General features: G+C 41.3%; 2 protein-coding genes across 2 annotated transcripts; both read right to left on the reverse strand.

Annotated features, from left to right (window-relative positions):
• Nucleotides 1-537: 537 nt before the first annotated feature.
• LOC123999228 (zinc finger and SCAN domain-containing protein 5B-like) lies at nucleotides 538-5,762 on the reverse strand. Its single transcript, XM_046304779.1, has 2 exons — nucleotides 5,501-5,762; nucleotides 538-1,987 (listed from the first exon to the last, which is right to left on the reverse strand). The coding sequence occupies exons 1-2, from the start codon at nucleotides 5,673-5,675 to the stop codon at nucleotides 1,053-1,055; spliced, it is 1,110 nt and encodes a 369-aa protein (XP_046160735.1). The 5' UTR covers nucleotides 5,676-5,762; the 3' UTR covers nucleotides 538-1,052.
• Nucleotides 5,763-14,677: 8,915 nt separating this feature from the next.
• LOC123999227 (zinc finger protein with KRAB and SCAN domains 8-like) lies at nucleotides 14,678-21,137 on the reverse strand. Its single transcript, XM_046304778.1, has 2 exons — nucleotides 20,882-21,137; nucleotides 14,678-16,349 (listed from the first exon to the last, which is right to left on the reverse strand). The coding sequence occupies exons 1-2, from the start codon at nucleotides 21,042-21,044 to the stop codon at nucleotides 15,382-15,384; spliced, it is 1,131 nt and encodes a 376-aa protein (XP_046160734.1). The 5' UTR covers nucleotides 21,045-21,137; the 3' UTR covers nucleotides 14,678-15,381.
• Nucleotides 21,138-22,588: the final 1,451 nt, after the last annotated feature.

The raw sequence follows: 22,588 nt of genomic DNA on the forward strand, positions 1-22,588 counted from the left end.
AGGAGACCAACCAGCTCCAATTGAAACATAGATAGTGTAACCTAGTGATACATGAGGAGATGCATTCAAGTCTTTTCATAACATTGTATTAGAGCAGCTCTCTTAACTCAATAGACATGAGGTGCCTCAGTTAGTCTGCAAAACATCATACATTCTATAGTCCTCTAGTATTACAATAATACACTACGTTGTCAAAAGTATGGGGACACCTGCTAGTCGAACATCTAATTCAAAAATCTTGGGCATTAAGATGGAGTTGGTCCCCCTTTGCTGCTATAACAGACTACACTCTGCTGGGGAGGCTTTCCACAGCCCCAAACCATTATTAATCCTCCACCAAACTTTACACTTGGCACTATGCATTCGGGCAGGTAGCGTTCTCCTGGCATCCGCCAAACTCAGATTCGTCTGTTGGACTGCCAGATGGTGAAGCGTGATTCATTATGCTAGAGAACACGATCCCACTGCTCCAGAGTCCAATGGCGGCGAGCTTCACACCAGTCCAGCCCACACTTGGCTTTGCGCATGGTGATCTTGGGCTTGTGTGCGGCTGCTCAGCCATGGAAACCCATTTAATGAAGAAGCTCTCGACGAACAGTTCTTGTGCTGACGTTGCACCCAGAGTTTGGAACTTGGTAGTGAGTGTTGCAACCAAGGACAAGCGTTTTTATGCACTCTGCGCTTCAGCACTCAACGGTCCCGTTCTGTGAGTTTGTATGGCCTACCACAATAACTGCACTTACAGTTGACTGGGGCAGCTCTAAAAATTTGACAAACTGACTTGCTGGAAAGGTGGCATCTTATGATGGTGTCACTTTGAAAGTCAACTAAAAGTACACTTTATACACCTGTCAGCAACGGGATTGGCTGAAATAGCCAAATCCACTCATTTGAAGGGGTGTCCACATATTTGCCATGTAGTGTACATAGAATTAGTAGCATTGAAGAGAAGTAATGTCTTCCCCTTTCTCTTCCTAAAAGCTGGGCACTGTGAGAACAGAAAGCTCCGTCTATCCCCTCATGGGGTCTTTCCACTCCAAGGCATCGTTCTCCTACCTTCCTCGGGTGTGAGTTCTGAGGTGTCCTTTGATCTGGCTGGACTGACTGAACCCTTTTCCACAGACAGGACAGGAGTAGGGTTTCTCCCCTGTGTGGACCCTCAGGTGGGTCTTCAGATGGGTAGACCGGTTGAAGCGTTTACCACACACGTGGCAGCGGTACGGTCTCTCTCCCGTGTGGATGCGTTGGTGCTCTCTGAACCTCCCTGAGTAGCTGAAACTCTTGCCACACACACCACAGTGGAAGGGCTTCTCCTTATTGTGAGAACACATGTGGACCTTGAGGTAACTGGTAGAGGTGAATGACTTCCAACAGACTGTGCAGAGGATTTGCCTGTGACTAGTGTCACCACTGTGTGGTTCTGTGTGGGATAGCATGTGTGCCTTCAGTTGGGAAAGCTCACAGAACACGGCACCACACTGAGTACATGAGTGTGTCTGTGTGTCCTCCTCTGGTCTCCTTTCTGGATCTCTCTGAACACTTTCAGTGTTCACACTCTGTGTTCTAGAACAGTCTGGATTTACTGCAGCGAGGGGCTGAGACTGAGGGGAGTCACTGGTTGGTTCTGATAGTGATACTCCATAGCCCTCTCCATCAGGTTCTGTTTTGATCTGTCCAGTTGTGTTGGTCAGTAGAGAGTACTTCTCTCTGTTCTCCACAGTTTGGAGAAGATGTGTGGACTGAGGTGGCTCCTGATCACAGTCACTTTTCACACAGGGAGGAATGGTTATGGAGTCTTCTTTGGTATCAGCCTCCGGCCCTTGAATCTGCTCTTCCTCCTGACGGGTCCTGAGTTCTCCCTGTTCCTCTTTAATCTGTGTGGGCTCTGTGTCCTCCTGCCCCAGACTTGGGCTCCACTCCTGCTCACAGTGCTGTTGCTCAGGGGGAGTTTGCTGCTCTGAGACCCAAGAGAGAATGGGCTGAGGAGCTGGGGGAAGGAAGACAATACTTGACGTCAATGAAAGTAATGACAGCTGTTGACGCTTGATTGACAAGACCACCATTGAGTTAGCTAGCTTGTTCTGGGAATGGAATATCTATGTCTCTGGCTGAATCCCATATCACATCTTCTTATTTCTTTGCACAGGAAAAATGCTGCCTTTTCATAAACACATTTCATGCCATTCTTCTACACTTAATATGACTGGATACAAACAGATGAATAATAGGGAGACCCAAATACAATATGACACCCATCTAACCTGGAGGAGGATATTATTGTCAGAAAATACAATATGACACCCATCTAACCTGGAGGAGGATATTATTGTCAGAAAATACAATATGACACCCATCTAACCTGGAGGAGGATATTATTGTCAGAAAATACAATATGACACCCATCTAACCTGGAGGAGGATATTATTGTCAGAAAATACAATATGACACCCATCTAACCTGGAGGAGGATATTATTGTCAGAAAATACAATATGACACCCATCTAACCTGGAGGAGGATATTATTGTCAGAAAATACAATATGACACCCATCTAACCTGGAGGAGGATATTATTGTCAGAAAATACAATATGACATCCATCTAACCTGGAGGAGGATATTATTGTCAGAAAATACAATATGACACCCATCTAACCTGGAGGAGGATATTATTGTCAGAAAATACAATATGACACCCATCTAACCTGGAGGAGGATATTATTGTCAGAAAATACAATATGACACCCATCTAACCTGGAGGAGGATATTATTGTCAGAAAATACAATATGACACCCATCTAACCTGGAGGAGGATATTATTGTCAGAAAATACAATATGACACCCATCTAACCTGGAGGAGGATATTATTGTCAGAAAATACAATATGACACCCATCTAACCTGGAGGAGGATATTATTGTCAGAAAATACAATATGACACCCATCTAACCTGGAGGAGGATATTATTGTCAGAAAATACAATATGACACCCATCTAACCTGGAGGAGGATATTATTGTCAGAAAATACAATATGACACCCATCTAACCTGGAGGAGGATATTATTGTCAGAAAATACAATATGACACCCATCTAACCTGGAGGAGGATATTATTGTCAGAAAATACAATATGACACCCATCTAACCTGGAGGAGGATATTATTGTCAGAAAATACAATATGACACCCATCTAACCTGGAGGAGGATATTATTGTCAGAAAATACAATATGACACCCATCTAACCTGGAGGAGGATATTATTGTCAGAAAATACAATATGACACCCATCTAACCTGGAGGAGGATATTATTGTCAGAAAATACAATATGACACCCATCTAACCTGGAGGAGGATATTATTGTCAGAAAATACAATATGACACCCATCTAACCTGGAGGAGGATATTATTGTCAGAAAATACAATATGAAGTGGCACTAAAGCAACAATGATAAAGAGTGAATATGCAAACTCACCGGGGATGTTGCCGATGCTCTCCGTTGGTGCCAATAAGATAGGCTATACTGTTCGCTCAATTAAGTTGAATTTTGATAACTAAAAGACAGATTAGAGTCTTTTCATTGTCTTCTGTTTACATCAATAGCCATTTGCTTTCCAAACTGTTTTCCGGCAATTGTATATTGAAATATTGTATGATATGCCTTGCTGGACTTTTCTACTTTTTACTGACAGTTGCAACTCAACAATCATCTATTTGGTATTTGCCGCCCACGATGCCTGAATTGGGGGCCCTTCCAAACGTAGGCAATGTGATTTAAAACAATCCACAGGTTTTTTTTATTTTTACAGAAGCTAATGAACGTCTGCGGCCAAAACATGCTTCCTGGTGTAGTAGCCTATTTTTAATGATTTTAGGCTAATTAGGCTATATATTTAAAAAATTGAATTCAAATTGGGGCTACTTTAGCCTAATGGACACGGCACCTATGCCCACTAGCTAGTGTCTACCAACTAGCTAGCTAGTGTGTACCAGCTACACTATTTGACCAAAAGTATGTGGAACCTGCTCATTGAACATCTCATTCCAAAATCATGGGCATTAATATGGACTTGGTCCCACCTTTGCTGCTATAACAGCCTCCACTCTTCTGGGAAGGCCCTCCACTAGATGTTGGAACATTGTGTGTGGACTTGCTTCCATTCAGCCACAAGAGCATTAGTTAGTTTCGGGCACTGATGTTTGGCTATTTGGCCTGGTGTAACAGTATAATTTTAAACCGTCCCCTCGCCCATACCCAGGCGCGAACCAGGGTACTTCTGCACACAACGACAACAGTCACCCTCGAAGCATCGTTACCCATCGCTCCACAAAAGCCGCGGCCCTTGCAGAGCAAGGGGAACTACTACTTCAAGGTCTCAGAGCAAGTGACGTAACCAATTGAAACGCTATTTAGCGCACACCGCTAACTAAGCTAGCCGTTTCACATCCGTTACACTGGCTCGCATTTGGTGTTCCAATTCATCCCAAAGGTGTTCAATAGGGTTGAGGTCAGGGTTTTGTGCAGGCCAGTCAAGTTCTTCCACACTCATTTTACTGCCAATGTCTGTCTACAGAGATTGTATGGCTGTGTGCTCGATTTTATAAACCTGTCAGCAACGGGTGTGGCTGAAATAGCAGAATCCACTCATTTGAATGTGTGTCCACATTCTTTTGCATATATAGCATAGCTAGAGTAATGGTTGAGGGCGTGGTATGTAGTGAAGTAATGCTAATGAACGTCGTACTGTTACAAGTACCCTCAATGGCAGTGGGCACGGTGTGTAGTTACTGCAGTCCGCAGATAGATCTGATCGCAATTTCACAAAAAAAAGAATGGAGAGGTGTGCCTAATTATGTGACGTACATTTGACACATGTAAATGCTGAAATACCTCCCAAATGTAATGTTAAACTGTTACTGAGGTTTATATATTTTGGGGTATTCTCTTTGTATTTACATTTTCTGGTGTATTTCCTGTGTGATTTTGTTTTGTAATTGTAAGATGCCAGGCACCCCTGCAAGGGAGAACTTGGTCTCAATGGGCCTCCATTTTAAAATAAATTAAGTATAATCTCGTTAATTTGAATTTCATGTTCTTTTATTATTTAAAAGTGTTACATGAATTGCATCATTCAAGTCACGAAGTGTCCCGAACGGGTTTATTGATCCCCGAGCCACTTTTGGAAGTCAACCTCTAAACTGTGTCAGCAAAACGTGACAACGGAGAGTCCTCCGAACGAGTTGGTAGGAGCGAGGGGTGGTGTGGGAGTCAACGCTCTCCGCCGGATTGAAGGTCAGCTAATGTTTCCGGTTGTCAAGGATACAGTATTTTCAACCTAACTTCCGATTTCTCCGGAAAATTCCAATTTGGGGACTCCGCTCAGGCTGCTACATTTGGTTAGGGTTTCACGGTCTCTCTCTGCCCTACTGAGTAAAATACAATATAACACGTTTCTAGCTATCTAGATCATTAGTGTAAATGTGAAGTGCAGTAGTCTACATACCAGGTAGGACCGGTGTGATCAAGTGTCGTTTCAGGTATTGGTTCTCTCTCTTCGTCCGAGCTATTTCTTCCTGATACTCGGAGATCGTGTCTCCGACCACTCCAAGTATCTCCTCCGCGGCTTGCATCAAACGCTCAGTTAGATACACATTCAGATATTGTAATTTAGTCATCATTTGACTATTATATGGGGCAAAAGATATTCCTGAAATACACGTAGATAACTAGACCACTGTGAAGTCAAGAATAACTAAGTACTTCCGGGTCACGAGTTTAAAAACAATCTTTCAGAATATGAGTTCCGACCTGTATGATTTGTAAACGAATAATTAGGGCGAAGATAGAAAATATGCACAATTACATATTTTATACTAGTTATCATATCAATAATAATTACAAGTATTTATATGCGATGTATTATTATTTCAAGGCTTAAATGGTCAACAAAGGGTGCATTCTACTCAGGAGCACTTCTAGTATCCAAATCCAGAGTTTACAGCCAAAGGAGCGTTACATTTTAGTCATTTAGCAGACACGCTTACATTTGAGTAATTTAACAGACACGCTTATCCAGAGCGACTTACAGTAGTGAGTGCATACGTTTGAATATTTGTTTAGTACTGGTGCCCCGTGGGAATCGAACCCACCACCCTGCCGCTGCAGGGGCCATGCTCTACCAACAGAGCTACACGTTGCTGCTCAATTTGCAGCCCTTAAAAAGAGTGACCTATCAGCTGAATAAAAAATACCTATTGCACCATATAATTTTCTGTAAATTGTGTCACAGTAAAAGGGAGGGTCCATTCTACTCAAGAGCACTTGTAGTTTCCAAATCCAGAGTTTACAACCAGAGGAGCGTTGATGCTCGGCACTTATTGTCAATCAGGTGTTGAAACAATAAAGCCATCCCTCCCTGTTTCAGTAAAAATCAGAGATTTAGGGCTTGAGAAATGTAAAATTCATAGAAAGAGCTAAGGATGGAAGGACTGGCCATCTATAAAATTATAGTTCTAACCAAGTTGAGGCTATAAAGTGCTTGTTTACATTTGCTTATATTTTGGGTTCTAAATGGGTACGGCAGTTGAACTAAGCTCATGGTGCATTTATATGTTATATTATTTAAGAATCAATGGGTACATATCATTAATTTAAAAGTCCCAAAATGTATGTAACAACTGCAGATTGCCCCTTTAAAGAGTGGTCTATCAGCTTAAATTCCCCCCAAAATTCATATTGGACATACATATTGCACCATATACAATGTTTATGTACATTATGTCACAATAAAGGGAGGTCCATTCTAATCAGGAGCACTTCTAGTTTCCAAATCCACAGCGTTTACAGCCAGCCGAGCATCACTGTTCATTTTGTGGCCCTTAAAGAGTGGCCAATCAACTTACATTTAATCTTGGAACAACCTTTTTGAAGTCATGATTACAAGATACTTATACTATACGGCAGCCCCCCAGCACCTCTCGGATTCAGAGGGGTTGGGTTAAACGCGAAAGACATTTCAGTTGAAGGCATTCAGTTGTACAACTGACTACGTATCCCCCTTTCCCTTTCTTAATTAGCCCATTCCTATTGCACAATGTTCAGTACTTTTTTAATGTTGCACATATACATATTGCACAGTACACAATTTCCGGTAAATTGTGTCCCAGTGAAATTAGGCTCCATTCTACTCAGGAGCACCTGTAGTTTCCAAATCCACAGAGTTCACACTCCGAGGAGCATCGCTGCTCATTCTACAAACAAACAAACAAACAATATATATTTTTTTAAGTGTAGATGCAATTTGGAAAAAAATATTTTAAAAACACTACCGTTCAAAAGTTTGGGGTCACTTAGAAATGTTCTTGTTTTTGAAAGAAAAGCACATTTTTTTGTCCATTACAATGACATCAAATTGATCAGAAATACAGTGTAGACATTGTTAATGTTATAAATGACTATTGTAGCTGGAAACGAACAATTTGTTTTATGGAATATCTACATAGGCGTACAGAGGCCCATTATCAGCAACCATCACTCCTGTGTTCCAATGGCGCGTTGTGTTAGCTAATCCAAGTTGATCATTTTAAAATGCTAATTGATCATTAGAAAACCCTTTTGCAATTATGTTAGCACAGCTGTAAACTGTTGTTCTGACTAAAGAAGCAATAAAACTTGCCTCCTTCAGACGAGTTTAATTATCTGGAGCATCAACATTTGTGGGTTCGATTACAGGCTCAAAATGGCCAGAAATAAATACCTTTTTTCTGAAACTCGTCAGTCTATTGTTGTTCTGAGAAATTAAGGCTATTCCATGCAAGACATTGCCAAGAAACTGAAGATCTACATTAGTGTCTAGTATGAGAAACATATGCCTCACAAGTCCTCAACGGGCAGTTTCATTAATTAGTACCCGCAAAACACCAGTCTCAACGGCAACAGTGAAGAGGAGACTCCGGGATGCTGGCCTTCTAGACAGTTGCAAAGAAAAAGCCATATTTCAGACTGGCCAATAAAAAAAAAGATATAGATGGCTGCTGCTAACACACTGACTCAACTCCAGCCACTTTAATAATGGGAATTGATGGGAAATGATGTAAAATATATCACTAGCCACTTTAAACAATGCTACCTAATATAATGTTTACATACATATGAGATGAATAATGTAGGGTATACGTATATACTGTACTCTATATCATCTACTGCATCTTTATGTAATACATGTATCACTAGCTACTTTAACTATGCCACTTTGTTTACATACTCATCTCATATGTATATACTGCACTCAATACCATCTACTGTATCTTGCCTATGCCGCTCTGTACCATCACTCATTCATATATCTTTATGTACATATTCTTTATCCCCTTACACTTGTGTCTATAAGGTAGTAGTTTTGGAATTGTTAGCTAGATTACTTGTTGGTTATTACTGCATTGTCGGAACTAGAAGCACAAGCATTTCGCTACACTTGCATTAACATCTGCTAACCATGTGTATGTGACAAATAAAATTTGATTTGATAAGAACACAGACACTGGACAGAGGAACTCTGCCTAGAAGGCCAGCATCCCAGAGTCGCCTCTTCACTGTTGACGTTGAAACTCGTGTTTTGCGGGTACTATTTTATGAAGCTGCCAGTTGAGGACTTGTGAGGCATCTTTTTCTCAAACTAGACACTAATGAACGACGTGGAAGGTTCGTTCCACTCCACTAGCGTTTCTGTGGAACACACCTTCCACGTCGTTCATTATTTTCTATAGAACGCATAGCCCCTCGTTGATTAGACTTTACATAAACTGGTTACCAACATAATTAGACAGTACAATTAAATGTTTTTTCATAGACATGTGAAACTGGGTTATATTGGTGAATCCCCTTACCACTTTATTGTTAAGTCAATGGGTTTTTGGTTTGAGTTTGTCTTGCCTTCACCTACTCAACATGGCATCTTATTGACTGGTTTGCGTAGCTTGCTTACGAGGGCCGTGCATTGCATGAAGTGCAATTTTGTGCTGTTCCTATCAGAATAAATCTACATGACTGGTGCTACATGTTGGAGTTCCGTGTCGATGACTGATTATACACAACGCAAGAAGAGTACTGTTACAGTGGTGCCGTGACCGTTCTTCTGGAACGGATCATCCTTCGCTGGATTTTCATCTCAGAACTTCGCCGTGGTTGCCGTTGAAGAATCAGATAAGACGTTGCTGGTGCAGTTTATGGCGATATCGCATTTCGCCACAAGAGGCCGTGGTTGCCGTTGAAGAATCAGATAAGACGTTGCTGGTGCAGTTTATGGCGATATCGCATTTTGCCACAAGAGGGCGCCACTACAGCGTTTTATTATCGAAATGGATGATTTCTCTGGCTGAGGCTCTTCACAGATAAACAAGTAACACAAAAGTTGTTTATTTGCACTTCTAATATATATCTGATATAAGTAGGGTGAGTTTTACCAGTGTACTAGATATAGGTTAGATTTTGACTTGAGGTTTAAAAAATGTTTTTATACACAACGCAAGAAGAGTACTGTTACACATGGTATACGGTCTATTATAAACTGGGTGTTTCGAGCCAGTTTGGACTTCTGTTTTGAAGCCAGGAGATGTCTGATTCGTATTTCAGTGTTAGTTTTACACAAATAATTGTACATTTTCAGTTATAAAATAGACTATTTTTTATTATAAACTGGGTGGTTCATGTCCTGAATGCTGATTTGCTGAAACAGAGTTGCATTATTTTACAGAGAACCCATAGAGCGCAGAGTTGATTATCCTTTTTATGCCATGGCTATAATTTAACTCATTTGCAGGTAGAAATGTGTTCAACATCCACTGAAGTAGGTAGCAAGTTTACTATACTGAATAAAAATACAGTGGTGTAAAGTACTTAAGTAAAAATACTTTAAAGTTCTACTTTAGTTTTTTGGGGTATCTGTACATTACTATTTATATTTCTTACTCCATACATTTTCCCCCGACACCCAAAAGTACTCGTTCGATAGACAGGAAATTGGTCCAATTCATACACTTATCAAGAGAACATCCCTGGTCATCCCTACTGCCTCTGATCTGACCGACTCACTAAACACAAATGCTTAATTTGTATATTATGTTTTATATATATATATGTTGTATATTATGTTGTATATTATGTTATTATGTATATTATGTTGGAGATGCCCCTGGCTATCCGAAAATGGTGCCGTATGTTTTGCTTAATAACGAATGTATTATTTATACTTTTACTTTTGATACTTAAGTACATTTTGATACTTAAGTATATTTAAAACCAAATACTTTAAGACTTTTACTCAAGTAGTATTTTACTGGGTGACTTGAGTCATATTCTATTAAGGTATCTTTACTTTTACTCAAGTATGACAATTGAGTACTTTTTCCACCACTGCAAAAATATAAACGCAACATGTAAAGTGTTGGTCCCATGTTTCATGAGCTGAAATAAAAGATCCCAGAATTTTTCCATAAATTTTTCCAAAAAGCTTATTTCACTCAAATTTGTAGCATTTCTCCTTTTCCAAGATAATTCTGTCGTTCTGTCCCTGAGCATGGCAGTTAACTCCACTATTCCCAGGGCGCCGAAGACGTGGATGTCGATTAAGGCAGCCCCCCCCCGTACCTCTCTGATTCAGTCAAATGCGGAAGACACATTTCAGTTGAATGCATTCAGTTATACAACTGACTAGGTATCTCTTTCAAATCAAATCTTATTGGTCACATACACTTGTTTAGCATGTTATTGCTCCGACAGAGCAGTAATATCTAACAATTTCATAACATATACCCAATACACACAAATCTAAGTAAAGGAGTGGAATTAAGAATATATAAATATATGGACGAGCAATGTCAGAGGGGCATACAGTAGAATAGTATAGGATACAGTATACACATGAATTGAGTAATGCAAGATATGTAAACATTATTCTAAAAAATGTTTAACCTTTATTGAACTAGGCAAGTCAGTTAAGAACAAATTCTTATTTACAATGATGGCCTACCCCGACCAAACCATAACCCAGACGATGCTAGGCCAATTGTGCACCGCCCTCTGGGACTCCCAATCACAGCCGCTTGTGATACAGCCTGGAATCTAACCAGGGTGACACCTCTAGCACTGAGATGCAGTGCCTTAAACAGCAGCGCCACTCGGGAGCCCCAGTGACTAGTGTTCCATTTATTAAAGTGGACAGTTTATCCACCAGACAGGTGTGGCATATCAAGAAGCTGATTAAATTAGCATGGACATTACACAGGTGCATCTTGTGCTGGGGACAATAAAAGGCCACTCTAAAATGTGCAGTTTTGTCACACAACACATTGCCACACATTGCCACAGATGTCTCAAGTTTTGAGGGAGTGTGCAATTGACATGCTGACGACAGGAATATCCACCAGAGCTTTTGCCAGAGAATTGAGTGTTCATTTCTTTACCATAAGCCGCTTCCAACATTGCTTCAGAGAATTTGGCAGTATGTCCAACTGGCCTCACAACCACAGATCACGTGTAACCACTTCAGCCCAGGACCTCCACAGCCGACATCCGGGCTTCTTCCCCTGTGGGATTGTCTGAGGAGGGGTGTGCTGAGAAGTATTTCTATCTTTAATAAAGCCCTTTTGTGGGGAAAACTATGCCTGCCTGAGCCTGGCTTCCCAGTGGGTGGGCCTATGACCTCCCATGGCTATGCCCTGCCCAGTCATGTGAAATCCATAAATTAGGGCCTAATTAATTTATTTCAATTGACTGATTTCCTTCTATGAAGTGTAATTCAGTAAAATCTTTGAAATTGTTGCATGTTGTGTTTATATATTTCTGTTCAGTATAGATAGCTACAGTAGTTGCCTTGGTAACCAAAGAAACATACTTGCTTGTTTAGCCATTGAATTCTACCTTGCTGATATACAGGTCCTTGCGTTATAGCAAAATAATGCACACTAGAATGCCCTTCAAGCCAATCAGAAACTAGTATTCAATAATGCCATGGTATAAAATAGCAGTAAGGCACCTCAGGAGTTTGTGTTATATTGCCAATATGCCACAGCTGAGGGCTGTAATCCAGGCACTCCGCATTTCATTGTGCATAAGAACAGCCCTTAGCTGTGTTATATTGGCCATATAGCACACCACCTCTGGCCTTATTGCTTAATTATTAAACTGGTAGTTTGGATCCTGGATGCTGATTGGACGAGCAGTGTTCCAAGCTGTGCTGTATTGGCCGTCACAGACACACTTATGCAATTGCTTGCTAACAGTTCCATCTGAGAATTATCAATGCGCCTCCATAAGAATACCATGTTCCTGTCTGAATCATATCTTGTATATTTCTCTCAACGCACACATTATTTCCCCTTGCTTCTAGCCCAGCATTTAGTTTGGTACATCAGGGGTTCATTTATAAGCCTCACTGTCTGCCTGGCCAACTTCTGAATTTCAATTTAAATCACCTTTCTAACATTATCATAGAAATATCCAAATAAGTGCCAATAGAAAAAAAACATCAAACAAATGAAAATGCAGCTAATATACTGTCATTCCAGGTTCAATGTTTGACGTGACTGAGTTAGGGTGCGTTCGTAAATTCACTCTGGCCATCTACTCTGATTTCAGAGCACTCACATCTGAGTGTGCCAGATTGCAGAATGACTGATGAATTTATGAACTCTCAACACCCCTTGAATATGGGAAGTGTCAGTAAACGTCAGCAAAAAAGCTTCATTAAATGGTTGCCAGGAGCACAGTTAGTCACCAAAGCTCTGGATAACATCAAAACAGCCTGACCAGCTCTGCAAGGGCAAGTAAAATGGTCAGAGTGAGGTGTTCTCTCAATGCCAAAAGTGCACTCTTGCACTCCAGATTGAATTTATGAACACACCCCTAGTTGAATTTGGCTAGCTACCGGGAAGAACATTAACCAGCCTGCGTAGCAACCATTTTGTCAAGCTCGGCTATATGAACAAAAATCCATATGATAAATTGCCTGAATTGATAATAAATGGAATGATACATTTATAAATGTGCACCACTGTTTTTTTAAAAGTAGTATTATATTTTAAACTACTATTACTAGTCTGGTGGTTGCAGCCATCAATTGCCCCATTAACAGCCATATTAGCAAACATTTCATTTCAAACTTCACAGTATGTCCAACTGGCCTCACAACCGCAGATCACGTGCAACCACACCAGCCCAGGATCTCTACATCCAGCTTCTTTACCTGTGTCAGACCGGCCACTCGGACAGCTGATGAAACTGTGGGTTTGTGCAATCAATTAATGTATTGCACAAACGGTCAGAAACAGTCTCAGGCAAGCTCATCTGCGTGCTCGTTGTCCTCACCAGGGTCTTGACCTGACTGCAGTTTGGCGTGGTAACCGTCTCTCCTTCGATGGCCACTGGCACGCTGGAGAATTGTGCTCTTCACAGATTAATCCCGGTTTCAACTGTACCAGGCAGATGACAGACAGCGTGTATGGAGTCATGTGGGCGAGCAGTTTGTCAACGGTGGTGCCCCATGGTGGTTATGGTATGGGAAGGCTACAGACAATGAACACAATTGCATTTTATCAATGGCAATTTGAATGCACAGATACCATGGCAAGATCCTGAGGCCCATTGTCATGCCATTCATCCGCTGCCATCACCTCATGTTTCAGCATGATAATACACGGACCCATGTCACAAGGATCTGTACACCATTCCTGGAAGCTGAAAATGTCCCAGTTCTTCCATGGCCTGCATACTCAGACATGTCACCCCTTGAGCATGTTTGAGATGCTCTGGATCGACGCGTATGACAGCGTCTCCTAGTTCCCACCAATATCCAGCAACTTCGCACAGCCATTGAAAAGGAATGGGACAGTGCATCTCTCAGGAAAAGTGGGGATTTCAAAAACACTAAAACTGCCACGACTTGATATTTAAATTATTATTATTTATCAAAGATTGAATAAAAAAATACATGGTAAAATTAATGATTTGTTTTACATTACAAGGTAGCTAATGTTACCTAGCATTTACGAACTTAACATTACATACATGTCTACTGGTAGGTAACGTTCAAAAACAGCTCCCAGTGAATGAATAGCCTTCTTGTTGCATAACTGGAATTGCTTACTGTCATCTGCAGACAGTGACTAACGTCCGATAACCCAAATTACGTCAAGTGGCACCTTTCGAGAACCCCATTTCTAATTATATGATTGCTTTTGAAAAACGCCCACTCCTTTTGAAACCCCCACTTTTCCAGAGAGATGCACTGCACTGAAATTACATATCAGTAGGTGGCAGCAGAGACCCTGAAGGACGATGTCGCAGCTGGACACCTCTCGTGTCCCAGCTCATTGCTGCCCCTCAGAGTATCTCAAGTTAAATGCCAACCGGGGTACTGCAGGCTGCTATTAGCTACTAAGTTATCCTTAACTTCTTCTGTGTGGAATTTTAATTATTATTATTATTTTTTAATCGGTTCAATGACATACATCTGGTGTAATAGAAGCAATTATTAGTTCCATGAATGTCTTCTAATTTGTATTTATTTACACAAAAATTGCCATTTTCCCATTCCCTATAATCAGGGGATTCTGTATTCGGCAAACAATGCCAGCAGTACTGCAGTCGGCCTTAAACTTCGTGGCTTCAATGAGAGGGGGCAGTGTTCCCTGATTTGATCCAACTTTATTTTTCAGAACTCGTCTTTATTTCCCCCCTAGAGGGCAACCTCTAACAGTTAGTCAGCTCAGAAGTAGCTCCTAGCTAGACCTACCATAAAAATAAACACTGTACATCGATTCACATACTACACAAGTTTAGCCTACTCTAACAAATGATAAATTGACATAATGAAAGAACTTGAGGTAAACTTTGTGTACAGTAGAAAACCTTTCTCGGTCAGTTTCAATGAAATGGACTCTCGGGTGTGTAAAATAAAAACAGGGATAATATTGGTCTAATGGACTTCCTGTCATACGAAGACTGTCCTCTGTGTTCCTGGGTGAGAGAACTCAAGTATCCCATCTAGTGTTCAAACATGGTTTTACAACATTGATTTAAAAAAAGGCTGTAACCATTATCCCACTGAGCACTTCAGGAAACAAATCTAACCAAAATTAACATTATATTGCTCTCTTAACATAGTTAGTGTAACCTAGTGATACATGAGGCACAAGTATTTTCATAGCATGTTATTAAGCAACTCATGAATCAATGCAGACATGAAGTGCCTCAGTCTGCAAAACATCACACATGCTATAGTCCTCTAGTGTCACAATAATATGTGGAATTAGTAGCATTGAAGAGAAGGAATGTGTCATTCTCTTTCCAAACACTGGCTACTTTGAGAATAGAAGACTGTCTAACCTCTCATGGGCTCTTTCCACTCCAAGGCATTTTTCTTCTACCTCCCTCAGTGTGAGTTCTGAGGTGTCCCTTGATATGGCTGGACTGACTGAATCCTTTCCCACAGACAGGACAGGAGTAGGGCTTCTCCCCCGTGTGGACCCTCAGGTGGGTCTTCAGATGGACTGACTGGTTGAAGCGTTTACCACACACGTGGCAGCGGTACGGTCTCTCTCCCGTGTGGATGCGCTGGTGCTCCTTTAACCTCCCTGAGTAGCTGAAACTCTTGCCACACACACCACAGTGGAAGGGCTTCTCCTTATTGTGAGAACACATGTGGACCTTGAGGTAACTGGTAGAGGTGAATGACTTCCAACAGACTGTGCAGAGGATTTGCCTGTGACTAGTGTCACCACTGTGTGGTTCTGTGTGGGATAGCATGTGTTCCTTCAGCTGGGATAGCTCACAGAACACGGCACCACACTGAGTACATGAGTGTGTCTGTGTGTCCTCCTCTGGTCTCCTTTCTGGATCTCTCTGAACACTTTCAGTGTTCTCACTCTGTGTTCTAGAACAGTCTGGATTTACTGCAGAGAGGGGCTGAGACTGAGGGGAGTCACTGGTTGGTTCTGATAGTGATACTCCATAGCCCTCTCCATCAGGTTCTGTTTTGACCTGTCCAGTTGTGTTGGTCAGTAGAGAGTACTTCTCTCTGTTCTCCACAGTTTGGAGAAGATGTGTGGACTGAGGTGGCTCCTGATCACAGTCACTTTTCACACAGGGAGGAATGATTATGGAGTCTTCTTTGGTATCAGCCTCCGGCCCTTGAATCTGCTCTACCTCCTGACGGGTCCCGAGTTCACCCTGTTCCTCTTTAATCTGTGTGGGCTTTGGGTCCCTCTGCCCCAGACTTGGGCTCCACTCCTGCTCACAGTGCTGTTGCTCAGGGGGAGTTTGCTGCTCTGAGACCCAAGAGAGAATGGGCTGAGGAGCTGGTGGAAAGAAGACAATAAATGACATCAATGACAGCTATTGACACTTGATTGACAAGACAAACATTGTGTTAGCTAGCTTGTTCTGTTAAATGTAATAGCTATGTCTCTGGCTGAATTGAATATCAGCCTTTCCCCACTCCTCTATTCACCTGTGCCACTGCCATATGCACACATCTCCCAAAGCAGAGGGAGTGAAAATGATGGATGGTGTAGGGGCTAATTAGATACAGTGGGGCAGAAAAGTATTTAGTCAGCCACCAATTGTGCAAGTTCTCCCACTTAAAAATAAATAAATAATCATAGGTACACTTCAACTATGACAGACAAAATGAGAAGAAAAACAAATCCAGAAAATCACATTGTAGGATTTGTAATTAATTTATTTGCAAATTATGGTGGAAAATAAGTATTTGGTCACCTACAAACAAGCAAGATTTCTGGCTCTCACAGACCTGTAACTTCTTCTTTAAGAGGATCCTCTGTCCTCCACTCGTTAACCGTATTAATGGCACCGGTTTGAACTTGTTATCAGTATAAAAGACACCTGTCCACAACCTCAAACAGTCACACTCCAAACTCCACTATGGCCAAGACCAAAGAGCTGTCAAAGAACACCAGAAACAAAATTGTAGACCTGCACAGCTGCCTGGTTTGAAGAAATCAACTGTGGGAGCAATTATTAGGAAATGGAAGACATACAAGACCACTGATAATATCCCTCGATCTGGGGCTCCACGCAAGATCTCACCCTGTGGGGTCAAAATGATCACAAGAACGGTGAGCAAAAATCCCAGGACAAAAAAAAAAAAATATGCCATTTAGCAGACGCTTTTATCCAAAGCGACTTACAGTCATGTGTGCATACATTCTACGTATGGGTGGTCCCAGGGATCGAACCCACTACCCTGGCGTTACAAGCGCCATGCTCTACCAACTGAGCTACAGAAGGACCACAAGGGGACCTAGTGAATGACCTGCAGAGAGCTGGGACCAAAGTAACAAAGCTTACCATCAGTAACACACTACGCCGCCAGGGACTCAAATCCTGCAGTGCCAGACGTGTCCCCCTGCTTAAGCCAGTACATGTCCCGTCAGAAGTTAGCTAGAGAGCATTTGGATGATCCAGAAGAAGATTGGGAGAATGTCATATGGTCAGATGAAACCAAAATATAACTTTTTTGGTAAAAACTCAACTCGTCGCGTTTGGAGGACAAAGAATGCTGAGTTGTATCCAAAGAACACCATACCTACTGTGAAGCATGGGGGTGGAAACATCATGCTTTGTGGCTGTTTTTCTGCAAAGGGACCAGGACGACTGATCCGTGAAAAGGAAAGAATGAATGGGGCCATGTATCGTGAGATTTTGAGTGAAAACATCCTTCCATCAGCAAGGGCATTGAAGATGAAACGTGGCTGAGTCTTTCAGCATGACAATGATCCCAAACACACCGCCCAGGCAATGAAGGAGTGGATTCGTAAGAAGCATTTCAAGGTCCTGGAGTGGCCTAGCCTGTCTCCAGATCTCAACCCCGTAGAAAATCTTTGGAGGGAGTTGAAAGTCCGTGTTGCCCAGCAACAGCCCCAAAACATCACTGCTCTAGAGGAGATCTACATGGAGGAATGGGCCAAAATACCAGCAACAGTGTGTGAAAACCCTGTGAAGACTTACAGAAAACGTTTGACCTCTGTCATTGCAAACAAAGGGTATATAACAAAGTATTGAGATAAACTTTTGTTATTGACTAAATACTTATTTTCCACCATAATTTGCAAATAAATTCATTAAAAATCCTACAATGTGATTTTCTGGACTTTTTTTCTCATTTTGTCTGTCATAGTTGAAGTGTACCTATGATGAAAATTACAGGACTCTCTCATCTTTTTAAGAGGGAGAACTTGCACAATTGGTGGCTGACAAAATACTTTTTTGCCCCACTTTACTTCGATAACCACTTCAACCGAGCCAAGGAAGCTAACTTTCACCATAAAAATGCACCGTTATAAATAAAGCATTCCATGCGTCATCACATTTCAAATCAAACTGTCACAAGCGCCAAATACAACAAGTATAGACCTTACTGTGAAACGCTTACATGCAAGCCATTAACCAACAGTGCAGTTCAAGAAGAGTTGAGAATATTTACCAAATAAACAAAAGTAAAAAATAATAAAAAGTAACATAATAACAAGGCTTTATACAGGGGGTACCGAGTCAGTGTGCGGGTTACAGGTTAGCTGAGGTCATTTGTCCATGTAGGTAGGGGTGAAGTGACTATGCATAGATAATAAACAGTGAGTAGCAGCAGTGTACAAAACAAATGGTGGTCAATGTAAATAATCCGGTGGCCATTTGTTTAATTGTTCAGCAGTCTTATGGCTTGGGGGTAGAAGCTGTTAAGGAGCCTTTTGGTCCTAGACTTGCTTGCCATGCGGTAGCAGAGAAAACAGTTTATGACTTGGGTGACTAGAGTCTGACAATTTTATGGACCTTCCTCTGACACCACCTATTATATAGGTCCTGGATGGCAGGAAGCTTGACCCCGGTGATATACTGGGCTGTACGCACTACCCTCTGTAGCGCCTTATGGTCAGATGCCGAGCAGTTGCCATACCAGGCGGTGATGCAACCGGTCAGGATGCTCTCGATGATGCAGCTGTATAACTGAATGATCTGGGGACCCATGCCAAATCTTTTCAGTCTCCAGAAGGGGAATAGGTTTTGTCGTGCCCTCTTCACGACTGTCTTGGTGATGTGGACACCAAGAAACTTGAAACGCTCAACCCACTACAGCCCCGTCGATGTTACTGGAGGCCTGTTCAGCCCGCTTTTTCCTGTAGTCCATGATCAGCTCCTTTGTCTTGCTCACATTAAGGGAGAGGTTGTTGTTCTGGCACCACTCTGCCAGTTCTCTGACCTCCTTCCAATAGGCTGTCTCATCGTTGTCGGTGAACAGGCCTACCACTGTTGTGTCGTCAGCAAACTTAATGAGGGTGTTGGAGTCGTGTTTGGCCTCGCAGTCATGGGTGAACAGGGAGTACAGAAGGGGACTAAGTACACACCCCTGAGGAGCCCCAGTATTGAGGATCAGCGTTGCATACGTGTTGTTGTCTAACCTTACCACCTGGGGGAGGCCCATCAGGAAGTCCAGGATCCAGTTGCAGAGGGAGGTGTTTAGTCCCAGGGTCCTTAGCTTAGTGATGAGCTTCGTGGGCACTATGGTGTTGAACGCTGAGCTGTCGTCAATGAACAGCATTCTCACATAGGTGTTCCTTTTGTCCAGGTGGGAAAGAGCAGTGTGGAGTGTGATTGAGATTGCATAATCTGTGGATCTGTTGGGGCAGTATGCGAATTGGAGTGGGTCTACGGTATCCGGGAGGTTGCTGTTGATGTGAGCCATGACCAGCTTTTCATGGCTACCGACGTTAGTGCTACGGGGCGGTAATCATTTAGGCAGGTTACCTTCGCTTCCTTGGGCACAGGCTGTCAGATTTATGTAAAATAGCCTACTATTCCTGTGATGAGTAGATTGGATAGTCATAACTTAGTCTAATAATATAACTCAATCAAACACTGTTCGCAAAAAAAAAAACTTCATTGAGTGCGTAGAGCAGGCTTAGCGTGTGTGTACTAGCTAGCTAATGTACGGCATGTAGTGACGTAATGCTAATTGGCTTTGTACTGTTTCAAGTACACTCAATGGCAGTTGTCGTGGCATGTAGTGCAAGATCACACAAAATAATGGAGAGGCGTACCTAATTATAAGACATAGGTGGCAACCTGTGATAAATAGCTATCTAGCATTACACAAACACCCGTGTGTAAGCATAACAGGGGATGTAGTGTGGTTAGTCAACTGGAAGCACACAGGTTATGCATCTGTGCCAAACTGAGACTGTTTCTTTATTTGAAATATTATGTATTGCTGATATGAAAGATAAGGGGATTATCAGCATGTGTTTAGAAAACTGGTTTGAAAGCAGATGATTGGAGTTTCTAAAAAAAATAAAACACAGCTTCGGTTTTGTAGTTCACGTGGAGCCAACGGTGGTGGAATGTAACACCTGGAAACCCTAGATATGGAGAAGGGTTTCCGAGAGTTATGAGACTCCCTTTTAAAATAAAAGTTAAATATTGTAAAACGACTGTGTGGGGGTTATTAATTTGAATGCTCGTATTTATTATTTAAAAGTGGAACATGTATTGCACTTAAGTCAACAGTGGGTCCCCAACTTTATGGGTTTATTGATACCCTCGCCACCGAGGGCCCTCTAAACGTGTTGGTGGGGGTGGTTTGGGATTGATGACTCTCCGGGAGTAGATACAATCGGTTGTTTCCGGTTTAAGTATTTAACCTAACGGCCGTTTCACCTAAAAACAAATCTCCGCCCAGGAGTCTCTTTACGCCTGCTACATTAGGTATCCGCCGTGTCTCTGCCCTACAGAGTCAAATACTGTAGAATACAATGCAATACGTGTCTAGATAATACGTGTAAATGAGAAGAGTACAGTAGTCTTGATGGCTACATACCCGGTGTGATCAAGTGTCGTTTCAGGTATTGATTCTCTCTCTTTGTCCGGGTTATTTCTTCCTGGTACTCGGATATCGTGTTTCCGACCACTCCAAGTATATCCTCGGCAGCTTGCATCAAACGCTCAGTTAGAAATACATTCAGATATTGTAATTTAGTCATTGTTTGCAGATTAACGGGACAAAATATCTTCCTGAAATACACGTAGCTTGCTAGGGCTTGTTGTCAAAATTACCGCTGTGAAGCAGGCAAGAATAAATAAGTACTTCCGGTTCATGGATTTTTGGAATCCTTCGGAATAAGAGTCCCGTCCTGTTTACTTTGTAAAGGAATAATTATGTCGAAAATTATGGAAAATGTACACGTATCGATATTTTATACTAGTTATCATTCAAAGAATCATGTATATTGTGATGTATTTGTTCACTTTAATCCAATCGTTTTTCATATTGTACACACACAGCAAAAGGGGATCCATTCTATTCAGGAGCACTTCTAGTTTCCAAATCCACAGAGTTTACACCCAGAGGAGCTTTTACTGTGACACAACGTACAGATAATTTTGTATAGTGCAATAGCTATACATGTCCAATTTGAAATCAAATATATTTTTTAAAGTTGATGGACCACTCTGTAAGGGCTGCCAATTGAGCTTCAACACTCCTATGGATATAAACTGCAGATTTAAAAACTCAAAGTACTCCTGAGAAGAATGGACCCCACTTTAACTCCGACAGAATGTACATCAAATGGTGTAAATACTTGTATGTTCAATGTGAAAAACATACTAAACATTGTGCAATACGAATGGGCTAATTAAGTATGGTATGATTATTCATATTGTTATTATTAATATTATCATTCATGTTTGGTTATTTGTATTACTGTTACCTATCTAGTAATCATTACTTTTAATGCTGTTAACAATATCAATGATATAATAATATTTGAGCTATAAAGGCGATTAATTTTATTCATTTTTTCATATTGTTAAACACAATTTTAAGTCTGCTTACATTTCCTCATAAAATTTGACCAATTTTGAAGGTTTGTATTCTTTTTCACCCTATTCATTGTAGGACTTATATTTTGAAGGAAAATCCCTTAGGACTTATTCTTTCAAGGTCTTGCTCAGTTGTGTAAAAAAACTTTAAAGTTCCACTTAAGTCGTTTTTTGGGGTACTTGTACTTTACTTTTTTTAAATGTTGCCTACTTTTACTTCACTACATTCCTAAATTAAATAATGTACTTTTTATTCCATACATTTTCTCTGACACACAAAAAAACTTGATAAATGGTCCAATTCACACACTTATCAAGAGAACATCCCTGGTCATCCCTACTGCCTCTGAACTGTCAGACTCACTAAACACAAATGCTTTGTTTGTAAATTATGTTTGAGTGTTGGAGTCTGTCCCTGACTATCTGTCAATAAAAAATAAACAAGAAAATGGTGCCGTCTGGTTTGCTTAATATATGGAATGGTTTACACTTGTACTTTTGAAACTTAAGTATGTTTAAGACATTCCATTCACTTTTGATACTTAAGTATATTACAAACCAAATACTTTCAGTAGTATTTTACTGGTTGACTTTTACTTGAGTCATTTTCTATTAAGGTACCTTTACTTTTACTCAAGTATGACAATTGAGAAATTTTTCCAACACTGGTGTTGCTTATTCTTGCTCACCGAACTGAGGTGTC

This window comes from Oncorhynchus gorbuscha, linkage group LG16, assembly GCF_021184085.1.
Source record: "Oncorhynchus gorbuscha isolate QuinsamMale2020 ecotype Even-year linkage group LG16, OgorEven_v1.0, whole genome shotgun sequence".
NCBI lineage: Eukaryota > Metazoa > Chordata > Actinopteri > Salmoniformes > Salmonidae > Oncorhynchus > Oncorhynchus gorbuscha.